Below are 17,452 nucleotides of genomic sequence, written 5' to 3'. Positions count from 1 at the left end.
TTCCCCACTGTTACTTCTATGAAGGCTTCCCTACAGACCCCCAGCATGGGGTACACCTATGGCCTCTGTTCCCCCTAGCTTGGGGTATCCTGAAACAACCAAAGCACCTCCACCGACCCACCACCTATTCCCCGTCCCTGTGCCCTTAAAGGGGAGGGATAGTGCTTCACTCTACTTGTGGCTCCCCCAACCAGCTCCAATCCCACACTCAATGTCCCATGTCCCAGTGGAGATCCCTGCCTCGATTACCCTCCTTCAGGGTTGTTCCCCAGCTCTTAGCCTCTCGGTGTCGGCGTCCTCCAAGCCCACCGTCCCAGCACTCACATCTGCATCCAGCAGCACTTCTGGGGTTGCTTCCACTTTCCCTCACTCGGTCAGCCAGTTGCTCCTTTGCTGATTAGCGGGGTCATCGTCATGGTGCTTCTCTCCTCAGCTGCCAATACCTCCAGCTCACTGGATTCCTCAATGCCTGCCTGCGGAGCCCACTCTGCCTCCTGCGTCAGCTGCAGCCTGGTCTCCGGGCTATCCACCCCCTCCGCAGCAACAGGTGCCATTTTTAACTTCACCGGCTGGCGTCTGACACTGACGTGACCTGCTGGCCGTAGCTGTACAGAGGCGGCTAACAAGCGTGGGGTTCCTGCATCTGCACCACATGTGGTCTGTCCCAGGCTGCAGGTAAGTGCCCTGCATTACTTTGGCTCCTGGGACAAGGACCTATACTTCAAGAAACACATGGACAAATTGGAAGAAGTCCAATGGAAAACAGCAAAAGGATTAGAGGCCTAGGAAACACTACTTCTGAGGAAACTGAAAAGAACTGGGATTGTTTAGTCTGGGAAAGAGAAGACTGAGGGTGGATTTGATAATAGTCTTCAAATACTTGCAGGTTATAAAGAATGGTGTTATAAACCTGGTTATAAAAGATGGAGACAAATTGTGCTGTGTGACTGCAGGGGACAAGACAAGGAGCAGTGTCTTAAATTGCAACAGGACAAATGTAGGTTTGATATTTGAGAACTATGAGGGTGGTTAATCAATGGAACAGACCACCCAGAAAGATGGTAGAATCCCAGTGCTTAGGAGTTTTTTGAGTGGGTTAGACAGACACTTGGCAGGGAAGACTTTGTCAGGGATGATCCTGCCTTGAGTAGGGTGTTGGACAAGATGACCTCTTGAGGTCCCTTCCTACCCTATAGAATGCTATAATTCTATGATTCTGTTTTTCTCTGTTGAACACTTGCATAATTCAGTTTACAGGATGAATGGTGCTTTCGTAGTGAATCACAGTTGCCTTACTTTTGGGAAAAGTTGGAAGGTGAGTGAAACCAGTGACTGGAAAGCAATTAATACTATTTGCGGAAAAGTGTTCTATTCCGCTTATGTCATTGTTACTGTAAGCAAATCACTGAAACAAAGCTTTTCAGAGTCGGCCAATGGGTATTACTCATTTTATGGGTGCACAAATTGAGACTCTGTGACTGAGCACTCAGTACCTCAGCAGAAGTCAATAGCAGCTATATTCTGAATGTGTGAAATACTCAGAACAAAACCTGGGCCCTAGATGTCTCAAATTGGGCTTTCACAGTTAGCGGACACTTTGATTTTAATTGTTTTCTGCCTTAGTTCTCTAAGTCTGAAATGGGGATAATATCAATTAATAAATGCATATTTGTGAAACACTCAGATACTAAAGTGAGGGTCTGAACTCTACTATACTTCTACTTTGAAAGTTTGAATAGTGTGGAGCCTATGTTTGAACATTGGATAATGAAGATAAAATAGACTATCAAAAAGCTACTTATTCATTAGGTACCAGCCATATACTGAATGAGTATATGTACTCATGAGCTAGAATATAGTATATACTCTATACTCTGAATGACCTAGGGTCCCAGTGAAAGGATAATTTGTAATATGGTTAGGGATTTTTTCTTAACACATACACACAGAAGCACCAATTAAAGATTGAATGTACCAGAGGTGTAACTAGCAGGGTTTGTGCTCTGAGCAAACCTTGCTGAAGAAAGGGTGGGGGGAAAGCCATACCTGCTCCAGGGATTCAAAATTCCCTGGCTGCTGATTCAGTGTAGTCTGCCTGACCCATTTTTTGCTGCTACAGCAACAATCCAGTGTCCATCAACCTGGCTTAGCCACATAAAACAAAGCAAAATGATAAATATATTCCATTCTAAATGAATATAAAATGGTCAAAACTGGATATAACTTTATAACTAATGTCTTTTATAGCTAAGGTCAGGTTTAGTCCTTACTTCACTTAATATGTTTTGTCTGAGTAACCAGTAAAGGATGAAATGTGAAGTCATATATCTCACATGGCTTACCATGAGGGTTTCATAAAATTATCCTTCAGTATTTGATTTATATTGATAAGCATATATTGCTATTTATTAGATTAGGAAACTTCTTGCTTTGCTGACCTAAGTTGCCCACATGACTACAAGTCAACAGGATTTATTCATGCAACTGGGGGAAAAATATTATCTTAATAAATAACAAGTCCTTCTAAAGATCATATTGATAGTATGTATGTCTTTCAGTGGTTAGGTATGGCTGAATTCTTCCAGGTTTTGCTCAAACAATATCTAATTAGTAGAAACTAAGTTTTAGACAATTCCTTTCCTGGAATAAGGGTCACCCCCACAAACCAGTATTGCACAAACTTATCTGGAACAAACAAGCTTGGGAACTTGTGCAAGAGCTCTTGGGTCATGTCACTGGGGCATGTTTCATGTTGACTTTGCAAACAGAAGGGAACATAATGATTAATCTGAACTGCTCATTAAGGTTTAAATTGAACCAAAAACCAAACGAAAGGTATCCTTTCCATCAGTCATCCTTACCATTCTCCTGAAGATGTTACAGATGAGGATCTTGTGCATTTTGCTGTGCGTCAGCATAGTCTGGGTAGGATTTCATTTTATTTGATTCTTTGGATAGCTTGGCTTGATATCTTAAACAGTAGACAATTATTTAATGACCATTAATAGACTAACCATTCATTTTAGCTATTAAGTAGCTTGAAAAATGTGCACACACTCACATAGAAGTCTGCCTTAAGTATTTCAATATTGAGCTTTCATTCAGGTGTCTGTTCTGTATTTTATTGTGTACCCCTTTATTCCGGCAGAACACAAGATGAATGTTGCCAAAAATATCTCTCCACAGTATTAGTGAAGCAGATCAATAGATGCAAGGGTAGGGATGTAGAGCATTGCCTTTGCACTGTGCCTGTATTGGTGTCCCCAAGTAGTGAGATAATTGAAATGATATTAGTCAAATTCTACTTTTATTTGCATCTTCGCTTTCCAGTTGACTGGTAGTTTATTGAGCACGTTTGGGGTTCATATATATTGTATTACTCAGACATGAGGTAAGAATGCAGAATTGTTTTCAGTGGCAGCAGCATCAAGTTGAAATGGGGCAGTGACACCTTTTGCAATAAGAGAAGTGTCAGTCTTAATTTCCAACTCTTTTAATTTAATCCTGTAATAATACAGTTCAGGGTTCAGCTCACAAGATTATATTAGATTTTTCATAAAGAGATTTTCTTCATATGTTTGTTTTTTAAATGAAGAAAACATGTTTTAAACGAATCACAGAAGTATATGAAAGTTGATCTGATTAAACAGAAATGGTTGTTTTGAAGCTATTACAGTCTATGCCCGTAATGCCTGCACTTAGGCATTACATTTGTTTTAAGAAGCATATGGATCATATTTAGGAAATTAAAATGAGTTTACTTGCTAAAGTAAAGATATGCTGAAGCTAAATATTTAGCTGATGCAGACCAGCATAACTCTCTTGACCTAGATGATGTTATACCAAATTACACCAGAATCTGGCCCTTGACGCTAAAATTGTGGAAAGCTTTCCGCCACTGTGCATTAACCATTTTCCTGCTTTCATAGAGGTAATGTGTTCAAAGGTGTTCAGGCAGACCAGATAACATTTAATAAGCTCAGAGAAGTTTTTACTTTATTATGGAAATTGGAATATTGCACAGCCACGTTACTAAACAAAGGAAATAACGCACATGGTGAAAGAGCCTTATGCACTTTGATTTAAAATTAGTGGCTGGGTATATTTGCTTCTTTCAGAACTAAACAAAATCTGTATCTCTATTTCCCTGCACCAGCCATCAAAAGCATAAAGGAATCCTTAGATCACTGTTGTTGTTGCTACTAGTTTGTTATCTTTCAGTACTTTTTTCATGTGGTCTTTTCTCTTTGAAAACACACAATTAAAAACACATTGGAGATATTGGACAATTTTTAAGCCCAGTTTTAGTATATACTATGGACTGAAAATAGAGAAACTTCAAGAGGCACCTATCTAAGTGAAAATCAACTCATTACTCCTCATATTTTGTATATAAACCCAAAATATAAAACACATTATTTGCACTGTTGTTATGACAATATCTTGAGCATCATCAAAAGCCCTATTTACAGCATTATTGAAAACAGAAGGGACCTCTTACTTTGGCAACACATATAGAACAGTTTCAATGTGGGGAACTTTAAAAATCCTTTTTTTGACTGATTATGCTTTCCACATGCCTGTAACTGTTTTGCTGTTAACCATTCCATACTCTGCTCAGTGACTTCAGCATCATTGCTCTTTTGTGCCATTACCTGCATAGCTAATCTCACTTTTATTTTTTTCCCTTTGTCTCCCTGACAGGCAGGTGAGGAAGGAAGCACTTTTGAGGGAGAAGGAGGAGCTGGACGTGGCCCCAGAGTGTCAGAACATGCCCAAACTAGCTGCAAATATGAAAAGAGCTGGCCCATCTGTTCGGATGATCAATGGGTAAGGAAAGGGTATGGGAAGTAAACATCAAGCTAACTGTGGACCTTAGACATACTGCATTGCATTTGCATTGTGATCACTGAGTAAAGATCTATTTTTACCTTAGCTGCAATGTGACATGTCTAAGTCTCTGTCAAAGTAATTTTACCTGATTTTCTCAGGGGAAAAAAACCCTGTTTCCTGTACATCAGGGGTCATAAAGGAAACTGGTAAGGACCATTGGTCCTAACCCTAATTTAAGTCAGGCCATCAAGTCATTATCACCTTATCATCATTAGTACATTTATTGTTGGATCTGTAAAATGTGAGGGTTGTGGCTTTTTATTTGGAGGGGTTTTTAAAGGGAAGAACAAGAAGCATTGGACTCTAAGATTCAGTCTCTCAAAGTCAGGGCTTTAGAAAGGATTCCAGCATGAGCTACAGTGTGGCTGTGTCTACATGTGTATTTACGCCAGCTTAAATTTACTGCACAATAACTTACTGCGCAGTAAGTGTGAATAGGCTTCCATCTACATGTGCAGGTATTAAAGCACATTAACGCTGTGTGTACACTGACTTGGAACTAAAGTTAGACCCAAGTCAGCCCCCACACACAGTGTTACTGTGCAGTAAGGCATCAACACATGCTTTACTGCACAGTAATCGGGCATAAATTGCCATATTTACTGCGCAGTACAGGCATGCATGTGTAGATGCACACCTTTACAGAGTAGTAATTTCAGTTACTGCACAGTAAATGCACACATGTAGACACGCCCTGTGGGAAACAGCAGGGCTACCATTTGCCATGTGCTAAGGGATACCTTTTGCACAGGACCACTCCCTTTATCAGGGCTCCATTTTTTCCTACACTCAACAGCTGGCTTTAACAAGTAGGTCTTAAAAATTAAGCATCTGGAAAACCATTCTGACTCTGGCCTATCAAGCTCTCATGCAAACTCTCCTTTCCTCTGGAGAAAATAAGAGAATGAGGGAATGATAAGAGAATGAGTGGAATAAGCACTGTGAGGAAAAGTAGCAAAATCTATCCCTGAACTTGTTAGTGGATTTGTAGTCTTTTCTGAAACTTGGTGGTCATAATGTTAAAAAAAAGGCAGCATTAAATGTTTTCCCTTAATTTTTGCTTCTTTTTTTTTTTTTAGGGACAGAAATGTCCTTCAGGCTGCAGGATGCAGGGGCTGATTGATGACACCAGTAGTGATTTTAATCACAGACTAGACAAAATTAGGAAATTGCTGGATGTTAATGAAAACAAATACAAAAAATCCAAGACAATAACATCACAAACAGTTAACTCCATGAAAGGAAATATAGCCGATGAACACAGTAAGTAGCAACAAGATCTGTTTTAAAAATATACACTAAGTCTTATGCCTTTGGATAAAAGTGGACAAATACAAGCAGGTTTACTTTGTACTTTATAAAAGTTACCATGACACAAAAATATTGGGCCTGATTCTTCACTGTTTTGCATTTCTTTTCCAGCATTGTAACTACACTGTGATCAAGTAATTCAGTGTGGTTTTAGGACTTTCATCTGAACCCTCTTTATGTCTTTCCTGACATTAATAGGGGCCTTTGGTATGCAATTCACATGGGATCACAACCTAAACCTATTGCTAAGAGAAATATTTCAAAAACAAGTCTGAGACAGACACTTGTTGGTTTCAGTGGGGAAGATTAAAAATATTATATTATTTCACAATAACAATCTTCTGTCATTGCAATTTATGTAAAGTTCAATCTGACAGCCACTTTGAAAGAGAAAATCACATTTATTTCAAAAGTTTCATAGTTTTAAGGTTATTGTGTTCATATACAACTGATTTTGAATTATTTTTGAAAACGTAGACATTTCTTTTGCAAACTAATTGAAGGAAACTTTCAAGTCCAGAGTATTAGAACAAGGGCAAAAAGACTGTCTAAATTGTATCAAATTGCATATTTTTAATCAGCTTCACCATTCTAAAGTCATCATGATTTCAGACCAAATTTACATGCTTTTAACATCATAAATGTCACAAACTATTTACCACAACATTTCTAAAAATGTAATTGTATCATAATTCTGCTGTTTCTTTTCCAGTACAGCTGGGCTACTGCTTCCAAAAATGCTATGTTCCTTTCCTGCATTAGTAAAATAAATTTACTTTAGTTTAACTTATTGTTAAACTTATTAACAAATACAAAAATAACAAGAGGAAATGTCTTACTAAAAAAAAATCTACTGCTAATTTCTACTTCTTCAATATTATGAAAGAGATACATAATTTAGAATCCTAAATGGAACTCTTTCCATATGAATATGGATATTTGGGAGCTTATTTGGGTTTTGGGAGAGGGGAGGGGGTGTTTGGTTGGCAGGGTGGATGGGCAAGTTTTATGTTTTTGCTTTGTTTTTTTGCTGTTATGAGGGAAATAACCCTCATATACATCTGACAATGGCATATTTCTACTTCAGGTATTGACAGTAAATACGGACAAGTGTCAGAAGAACTGAGAAGGCGCATTGTGTTATTAAAAAACAAAGTTCTTGCTCAAATAGAGAGGATTAATGCTCTGCAAAACAGCATACGAGAACAGGTGGTAGAAATGAAGCGCATGGAGGTAAGTGTCATGCAACTCCTATTATTTCCAAAATACAAGTACACAAACTGTCTGTTAATCCTTATCTTTGGATCAGGGCTCTCACTGAAAAGAAAAAGTAGCAGCAGTCTTGCAGACTCTGCCCATTTGAGGCAGAAGTCAAAATGATATCGATGCCTCCTCAGACTCTAGTTGATTGGTTTCTTCACTGTGTGGCTCAGATGTTCTCTACAGTGAGTAATATCTTGCTTTTCTCTCAAAGAACTGCAGGCAATGGCTGGTGGGAAAAATCAGGTGCAACCAGGACAGGAAATAGCTTTTATAAGAAGGGGGAAATAGCTTGTCTTTCTTTTGGGCTCTCACAGTTAAAGTACCAACCTATCTGGGTTTTCTATCATTAATCTTAACCTCCTGTTTGGCTGATTTTGCTGATGACTACTAAAAATGGTTGTGATGGAAGCACTCTGGGGCAGGCCCAATGCACAAAATCAAAATGAAAGACTACTAAAAATATCCTGGATTATTCAACAGGGGGAGTAAAATGATTTTGTACCCTAATCTAGAGGCTGATGCTTTTTTTTATTGATCATTCATCCAAGCCAGTGATTCCCACTCACCAGTATATATATATATGTGTGTGTGTGTGTATATGTATATATGTATATACACACACACACACACCCATAGAGGTACTTTTTGCTTCTGTGACAGGTACTTGAGGTTTTCCATCTCCAGTCAAGGCCCATGTATGCCCGAGACTCAAACTAGGCTGTGCTTTACTTCAGGACTGTCATGCTGAGATCAGTGGGCTCATGCTACTCAGTGGGCACATCTACAAGAGGTGTTTACTGTGGAATAGACTAATTAACTTCACAGTAAAACATCAGCATCTACACATGCAATGTTAGGAAGCTAGTGTAAACTAATTTATTCTGCCACAGGATACAACTACCAGATACAAGCACATAGTAGATGGTGATGGGACTGGCTGGGAAACAAGGGTGCTCCAGTGTGGGGGCTGCCTGCCAACTAGCACCCCAGTCAGCCCCTCTACAGCATGTTGAACTGGGGGGAACAGCCGCAGGCTGGTAGACTGACCCCTCGGATCCTCCGCCAACTGAGCTGCACTGCTTTGGCTCAATATGATGAGTTTCTGGGCATATGTGTAAACACTGCACCCAGGAGTAATCAGTGAAAACTATGCTGGAATTTATTTATTTGCCTTAATATCATGTGTAGATGTTCCCAGTGTGAATAATGATGGCAGGACCTGCAGCCTTGCAATAGCGTGCCTCATATTCTACCAACACCTACTCAGTTAGACCTGCTGAAACCAACAGTAAAGCTTAAATTGTTTTCTATTTCAAGGCTGACATTTGGAGCAACTCAAATCTCAGTTTTGGTCACCTCAATAATTTAGCAGGCATACTACAGATATCAAACCTCTCAAAATGATGCAGCTGTTTGAAAAACTTAGATTTGTGTGGTAAGGATATCATTTTTGGACTAAATTGTATTCCTGGGAGAGACAGAAGACAAACTTTTGGACTTCAACATTAAAAGACTGTTCCAATGAAATACATAACATCACCTCATAAATATCACTTCTCTCATATCCTCAACCATCCTAATTACACCCAAAACCCTATTGAAAAAGTCATGATACAGCATCTAAATAGATTGTGTCTTTTTTGTGTAGGTGGATATTGATATTAAGATACGTGCCTGCAAAGGATCCTGTGCTAAGAGCTTTGATTACCACGTGGACAAGGAAAGCTATGACAACATCCAGAAGCAGCTCACTCAGGCCAGTTCCATCAAGTTGCATCCTGACTTCTCATCTAGCATCATAAAGGTGCTAAAAATGAAGCCAATGAAGGATTCTACTGTTCTTCCACACTTTAAAACTGGGTATCACCTGGAAGGCCCAGACCTGAACTTTCTGAATGAGATGCAGCAGGTTGAACTGGTGTTAGAAAGTACAGAAACAGACAAAAAATTGTTCCCAGGAGGTACCTCATATTCTTCGTCAGTACATAGGGGAGATGGAGAAACACCAGGTAGCAAATTAGTGCACCCTAGCCATGGAAGCGAAATTTCTTTTGGGGACAGAGTTAGCTCCTCTACTACCCACTATACATGCACTAGAACTGTCACCAAAAAGGTTGTTACTGGACCTGATGGCCCTAAAGAAGAGGTTGTTGAAAAGTACACTTCATCTGACGGTTCTGACTGCTCCCATTTGCAAGGTTTAGGAAAGGAAGATGTAACTGGGCACTACAATGTCAGAGTCACCTCAGGTGGTGAAAGAGATGGCTTTTCAAACCTTGATAAAGTATTTTCTTTTACCCCAGACTCTGAGTCAGTTGGTAGTAGACATAGCAGTAGCAGCAGCAGCAGTGTTACCAGTTTTGGCCGTATTAGCACTGGAACTGGTTCTAGGTATGTTAGTGGTGGAAGTAGTCACTCACTGGGTTTTGAAGACTCAGATGTCGTTGCAGAACTAAGGGAAGGGGAAGAAGATATCTTTACAGGATCTGAAGTCCCTAGCAAAGTTCAGAGTGGCGTTTCATCCAAGACAGTAGTATCCAGCTCTACTAGCTTCAACAAGGGTGGCTCCACATTTGAAACCAAATCACTAAAGACAGTGCGTGAAGAGTTAGATGGGTTTCTACACGACGAGAGCGCTGAAGATGACCCAGATTTTAAGGCACGCAGTTTCAAAACGGATACATTCTTTCCAGGGCCAAGAACCACTGGGACAGGTACCCTTCCACATGAGAAAAAATAGATAGTACAGTAACAGAGCCTGATATAATCCTCAGTCAAACTGACATACTGGTTTTACTGCAATACATTTAATTTGATTATACAATACTAACAATGTGTCTGTTTGATACCATCTAGAAAGCATTGGGGGCAAAATTTTGCCTTATTAATACATTGCCTAGAGAATGTTATCTGCATTTTAAAATCTATCAGTTTTTTAATGTTGCATGGCATATTTCCCCATTTAGTCAAAGATGTGTTTAGCAAATCTCCGTCAGCATTATCACTATTTGGATTCCTGTGAAGCCTTTGTAAAGTTTTACTGATAACTTCTGTCAACCAGATCAATTTTTTTTTTAGACTGTGAGGATATCCGCCAGAAACACTCTTCTGATGCCAAAAGTGGCATTTTCAGAATCAAGCCAGCAGGATCCAATAAGGTTTTATCAGTTTATTGCGACCAAGAGACCACTTTGGGAGGATGGCTTTTGATCCAACAGAGAATAGATGGATCAGTGAATTTTAACCAGACTTGGCAAGACTACAAGAAAGGTTTCGGCAGCGTGGATGCCAAAGGGAAAGGAGAGCTCTGGCTGGGCAATGAAAACATACACTTGTTGACCCAGAAGGACACTGTCCTTCGAGTTGAATTAGAGGACTGGGCTGGCAATACAGTTTATGCTGAATATAATATCCATGTAGGTTCTGAGTCACAAGCCTATGTCCTCAGTGTGTCCAATTATGAGGGGACAGCTGGGGATGCATTGATCACAGGCTCAGTGGATGAAGGTAGTGAATATACATCTCATGCTAACATGAAGTTCAGCACCTTTGATAGGGACAGTGACCAGTGGGAGGAGAACTGTGCAGAAGTGCATGGAGGGGGCTGGTGGTATAACAATTGTCAAGCTGCCAATCTCAATGGTATGTACTACCTAGGAGGCCAATATGATCCAAGAAACAATGTTCCTTATGAGGTTGAAAATGGAGTGGTCTGGATACCATTTAGAGCTTCTGATTATTCTCTCAAAACCGTTAGAATGAAAATCAGGCCAAAAGAAACCCTGTAGGCAAGCAGGAGCAAGACACAATGTTTAATTTTATTTTATATACCTTAAAATATATGCTATATCTTTACCCAATGAAGTTGAAAGCAACTGGGACACATCTGTGGTTTAAAAAAATAAACATTGTTTAATTATGAGCAAAATGTTTCTTTTGTCCTCTCATTTATAACCCAACCCTCAAAAAAAAAATTACAAAGCATCTTGTCTGTAGATAAATTGTGATACTATAGTAGGCATATCTGTCACATGATGGGTAGAGTTGCTTTTCTTCATTGTATGTATTAAATATATTCACAATTTAAACAATTGAATGTATTTAATTATCCATTACACAATGGGCAAATATAAAATATGGGCAAATATAGTGGGCTTAAACAAGATTGCCAAATGTAGTGCAGCTCTTTAATAAAGGAAGGAAGGAGAATCTGGGAAACTACAGACCAATCAGCCTGTCCTCAATACTTGGAAGGATCATGGAGCAGGTTCTCAGGGAATCTATTGTGAAGCACTTATGAGAACAAGGTGATCTGAACCAGACAGCATGGATTCACCAAGAGAAAGTCATGTCTGATCAACATGATTTCCTTTTATGATCAAGTGACAGGTTCTATAGATGAGGGAAAGCAGTGAACGTGATATACCTTGATTTTAGTGAGGCTCTTGACACTGTCTCTCACAACATTTTCATGAACAAGCTAAGGAAATATAGACTAGATAAAAGTACTGTAAGGTGGATACAGAACTGGTTGCATCGTTGTGCTCAATCATGAATGGCTCATTGTCTAATTAGGAGGAGGTATCAAGTGGGGTTCCCCAAGTATCTGTCCTGAATCTGGTATTGTTTAATATCTTCATTCCTGATTTGGATTATTGGATTGGGATCTGGGATTCAGTGCATGTTTAGCAAATTTGCAGACAACACCAAGTTAGGTGGAGTTGCAATTAGTCTGGAGGGTAAAGCTAGGATGCAGAATGACTTAGGTAGACTAGAGAAATAGTTCTTAATCAATCAGATGACATTCAACAAGGACAAGTGCAAAGTCCTGCATGTGGGACAGAATAATTACATGCACACATACAGACTGGGGAATGACAGGCTAGGCTGCAGTACTGCAAAGAAGGACCTGGGGATTGCAGTAGACCATAAATGAATAAATGAATAGGAGCTAACAGTGTGCTCTTTTTGCAAAAAAAACCCCCCAAACCCCCCAAAAAACAAAAAAACAAAAACAGAATACTGGCTTCTATTAACAGGAGTGTTATTTGGAAACCAAGGGAAGTGATTCTTTTGCTCTGTTGAGCACTGGTGAGACCTTACCTGGAGTAATGTGTCCAGTTCTGGACTGTGCGCTTCAAGTAGGATATAGACAGTTTTGGAGGAGCCCAGCACAGAGCAACAAATATAAATAGGGGTGGGAGGAAGCAGGGAGGCAAGACTTATGAGGAGAAGCTGAAAGAACTAGAGTTTTTTAGTTTAAGGAAGAAACCTTGAACACAGGGCTGGATTAAATGACCCTGTGAGATTCCTTCCAGCCCTACTTTCCTATGATCCGATAATGCTTGTCACTATCATGTCCTTTAATAATTGCACTAAATATATTAATGGAATTTAATTTTTGGAAAGTAACACCCTATGCAAGAATTATGTTGTAACATGGTTTGATGTCAGTTTGCTGATGTTTTTGAGGGGGCTTTTGAGACACAATCACTTTCCTGGTTGGCAGTCAATTAAAATCAATGAATACATTCAATCTACTGGAAAACATAATAATATTAAAATATCAAGTAATAGAATTTTAATACACCTTTGCAACAGGTCATCTTATGTACTTATGATAGGTATTTATAGGTACTTAACATAGTTCATTTACATCCCACATTCCTTTTAAAAATATAATTTACCAAACTTAATAATTTTCTTCAATTTACCAGAAACATTTTAAAGGGCACATATACCCTCACAATGTTGTCAAATATTCAGTAAAAATGACATTTAGTAAGTGGAACCCTTCTCAAATAATATACTAAAAATGAGTGGGCATCCATGCAAAATTATAAAATAAATCACTTGCAATACAAAGTTTGTGTTTTGTAATGACATTCTTTAAAAAAAAAAAGACTAACGTTAGGTCATTGCAATGAGAAATCTACTCTCTCTTCTCTTTACAGTGTCTTCACATCCTTTAATCATATAATACATTTTCCTGCCTGCTTCAAACCCCCACCAAATTAAAATGCATCAATGTACCAGAATGTAATCATATTCATGATAGGATATATTTATATATAAATCTATTAATTTTATCTTCACATGAATGCACACATACGCACATATATGAACGTTAACAATAATAACATTTTATTATATATTTTTAATTATATCTTTATATATTTTCCTCAATGTGTTTCTTTCTGGGTATGTGCAGCAGGGGTTCATTAAAGATGTCCTTTTCTAATATAACCTACTATTATCAGATTTTTTTTTTTACCAAAGCTAATTTCTATGGAAGAACAGTTGCTCCCTTTGAGGAACGGGAATGTATTTGTTTTTATCTCACATTTGTCCCTTACTGTTTAAAAACTAAACTACAAATAATTATAGTGCCTGTAAGTTTTTGTCTAGCTGTTGATAATGAAACATGATTCTCCTTCATGCGAAAAAAGCAGTTATCCTAGCAGTGGCAACGTGTAGGGGGTACACGGGGGTGCACATGCACCTCCTGGCTGGCCACACTCGCCACTTAGGCAAGGCAAGTGGAAGTGCCAGTGCCCCTCACTGCAAGCACTGGCTGACTGCTGCAATCGCTGCCACCACTTCCAGAAGTGGCTGTGGCCACTTCTGGAAGTGGCGGCAGCAATCGTAGCGATCGGCTGCAGCAATCAGCCATCATGGGCTTGCCCACGGGGTATCCTGCCCTGCCCCAGTCGGCGGGACTTGTCGCAGCAGGGGTATGTGCCCCCCCCAGACTAAAGCTGCACCAATCGCCCATGTATCCTAGCATTGCCATAGCTCTTAATGACATCTTCAAGTTCTGATAAAGGAATAATTGTTCATCCACCTTTTCAGTTCTAATCAGATTAGGCTTCACTGCTTAATTTGGGTGCAGGTTTTGTTGAAGGACTGTGGTTCCTGTAGTGACCAGTGCGAGACTAAGAGCCTGAGCACATAGAAAAGGAGCTTCTGCTTTCTGGATTGTTTCCTAATTGCCACACTCTGTGGAAGCCTGCTTGTGGATCATCTTCATGTTTCCAGCCTTGTAGTGAGGGGCTGTGGCAGAGGATCCTGAATTCCCCTGGAGCTTTTTCCATAACTCCAAGTAACCACACACTGAAGTAGTGCTGGTTAATTAGTGTCCAGGCTCTGTTAATTTGAACTGATGCTTCTATGCTTTGAGACACCAGTGACAAGGTTCTCTTAACAAGCCTAGCAGATTGAGCCTCTGGAAGCACACCTAAAGGAGTCAAATGACCTGGGGGAGGTCAGATACCAGAACAGACAACTTGGAGATTCTCTAGATCCAGGCCAATTTGATGCTACAAAAAGAACAGAGTGAAATCTGTGACAGGCACAGAAGTTACACATAAACCAATATAAGTGATTCAAGGATCCTGGTTTTCTCTGTTTAGAAATTGCAAATTGTCTGATTAAAAATAGCAAATGCCTCTTCAAATCTGTGTTTTTCTGCAATTAAAATGAAACCACTATATGTATATAACCATATATATATATAACCACTATATATATATAGGTATCAGTTGAACACAATGTTTTATTGATATATTTACAATTTTAAAGCAATTTGGAAGCCTGCAAGTACCTCAATTATTATAATAAAAAATTCTAAATACTAATATATTTTGACATTTGATTATTTTTATCAGGAAAAATCAGAGCTCCTCCTGCCCCCTTTGCTCACCAGGATACAAATCCAGATGTGGGTGTCCCTCCCCTTTGTGGAACTGAGCAGCCCTGATGTGCTGGTGCCCCTGCCCATGCTACTTCCCCTCACTCCCAAGCCACAGCCCCTGCAGCCCTGCCAGTACCCCTCACTCCTGATCCACAGCCCCCCCACACCCCTGCTGGTGCCCCTCACTCCCAACCCATTGCCCCTGGCTCTCTGGCCCCAGTCCCCCAGTGTATGAGGACAAGGGTGGGTGTGTGGGGGAGGGAGGTGTGGGCACATGCAACACATTGGTGGTAGGGGAGCACAGGCCACACATGGGGGAGCAGAGAGGGCACAGGTAATGTTTGTGGGGAAATATGTGTTCCCCCCTCCTCAGATTTCTGCACCCACAGTGGGGCACAGGGTTGCAGCCAGGCCAAACCAGCTCTGGGCAGGAGCCATCTTCACAGCTGAGTGGGTGGGACCCAGCACTGAAGGGACCACTGCACCAACATGGCAGTCCCTCCACCAATGTGACAGGGGCAGCCGCAGTGTGGAGTTGTGCTCCCTACTGCCGCCTGGTAGCCAGGGCTTTCCTTACCTTGGTGCTGGTCTAGCCTGGGTACAGCCCTGTGCCTTGTTGTGGGCACAGAACTCTAGGAGATCACATGCCCCCTCCCCCCATCAATCACTTGTGCTTTCCCAGTAGACTAACCTGGAGGGATCTGCAGGAGATGCTCTCCACAGCTGCCTGGCTGCCAAATGCATGTGTATATGCAGACACATACATGTGGCTTCCCCCACATCCCACTCCCCTCAGCCCCAATCAGCCCTTGCAAGCTGGAACTCTGCCAGCTTACAAGGGGAAACCTGTGGCTTCCCAGGTTTTTCTCCTTCAAAGTAGAAAATTCATGATTTTCTTCTTTAAAAGAAATAATCTGCATTTGTCATCAGCAAACAGAAAATCTGGATCCCTGGATTGGAAACTGGTTCAAAGCTGTAACACAACAGAAATCCAGTGCATATAAACTGCTGTCAAAATGGCCAAAACTGGTTTAAGAGACACCTGGATGGATGTAGTATCAGACTTAACTGATTTAGGTTAAATTAGTTTATTGAATTTGTGTCCTCACAGTCCCCCAGCATCCCAGGATGCTTTTCACCTCCCTTGCAAGCCTCCCTCAGAGGGTAGGTGGGCTAGGTTTGGCTAAAACTGTCTGCTCCAGCTGAGCAGGGAGGTGTGCTTTAGTGCCTCCTGGCTTCTCACCTGCGCCACTGCAGGCATGTGGCTGCATTTCTGGAATCAAAAGTGAATGTCTGTTCACTTACTTATCAGTTCAATGTATGCAGCTCAGCCTAACCTGCGAAGGTTGAATCAATTGAGCCTTGGGCTTTCTGACTATCTGTCCTTAGCCTTACAGAGGTTAGGGAGAGGTTAGATCATGTTAAAAATGGACACCCAATCTAACTTAAATTGCCCAGGTATGGACTTTACACTAGTTAGGTGGATCTATGTGTGAACCGTACCGAAGTTCAGGACAGTTAGATTATTCTAAAAATGGCTGACCTGATCCAAGTTAAGTGTACTTCCAAGGTAGTCTAACTTACCTCCCATTTACTGAGACTAATCTAACTGAACTTCTGTACAGTTCCCAGTACACCGCCAGGTCTGGGAAAGCCCAGCCACTGGCCCTAGCCCTGGGGCTGTGCTTCTTCTACCCCATACCTGGCATTGGGTTATTTTTAGCAGCCCTCTTGCCCCACCCTGAGACAGACATCTCTCCCCCATGGACCAGCCAGCCCTTGTTCACCAAATCCCCCATCCCACAAGCCACTCCTGGTGCAAGTTTTATCAGATTTTGCCAATGCCAGAAGCTGAGGAAGTAAGACAGGGTATGGGGAAGGGCAGATGTGATAGGGTTATAGGGCAGGTTGTTCATCTCCAGTTGAAGGGGTTGGGTGGCTAAAAATAGCCACCCAACCCCTTAGTCTCTGGTCCCAGGGGGCGGAGAGAGTTCCCCAACCCCCCCAAGACCCCTCACAGAGCCGTAAGCCCCTCTGATCCTGCCAAAACCGCCTGGGTCCCAGGACCCCTCCGTAGACCTTGCCTGCCCCCCATCTCTCTGTGGACCCTGCCTGCCTCCCTGTTCCTTGCTGGACTCCTGACAACACACCCCCCGCCCCGAGCCTGCTTGTCTCCCTGATCCCCCCAACATCCCCTGCTAACCTCCCCATCCTGACTTGCCTTAGATCAAGTGGCTATTTTAACTCAATCTAACTTCCCTCTAACCTCCCCAAATGTCTTTATGCAGCCCC

General features: G+C 41.1%; 1 protein-coding gene across 1 annotated transcript; it reads left to right on the top strand.

Annotated features, from left to right (window-relative positions):
- Positions 1–2,824: 2,824 nt before the first annotated feature.
- FGA (fibrinogen alpha chain) lies at positions 2,825–11,397 on the top strand. The gene is made up of 6 exons (XM_019534503.1): positions 2,825–2,925; positions 4,705–4,830; positions 5,973–6,156; positions 7,292–7,437; positions 9,116–10,181; positions 10,546–11,397. Exons 1-6 carry the CDS (start codon positions 2,875–2,877, stop codon positions 11,253–11,255), a joined length of 2,283 nt encoding a protein of 760 aa, XP_019390048.1. The 5' UTR covers positions 2,825–2,874; the 3' UTR covers positions 11,256–11,397.
- Positions 11,398–17,452: the final 6,055 nt, after the last annotated feature.

This window comes from Crocodylus porosus, unplaced genomic scaffold, assembly GCF_001723895.1.
Source record: "Crocodylus porosus isolate Cpor-Errol unplaced genomic scaffold, CroPor_comp1, whole genome shotgun sequence".
Classification (NCBI taxonomy): Eukaryota; Metazoa; Chordata; order Crocodylia; family Crocodylidae; genus Crocodylus; species Crocodylus porosus.
This window is presented reverse-complemented; position numbering and strand designations above follow the sequence as displayed.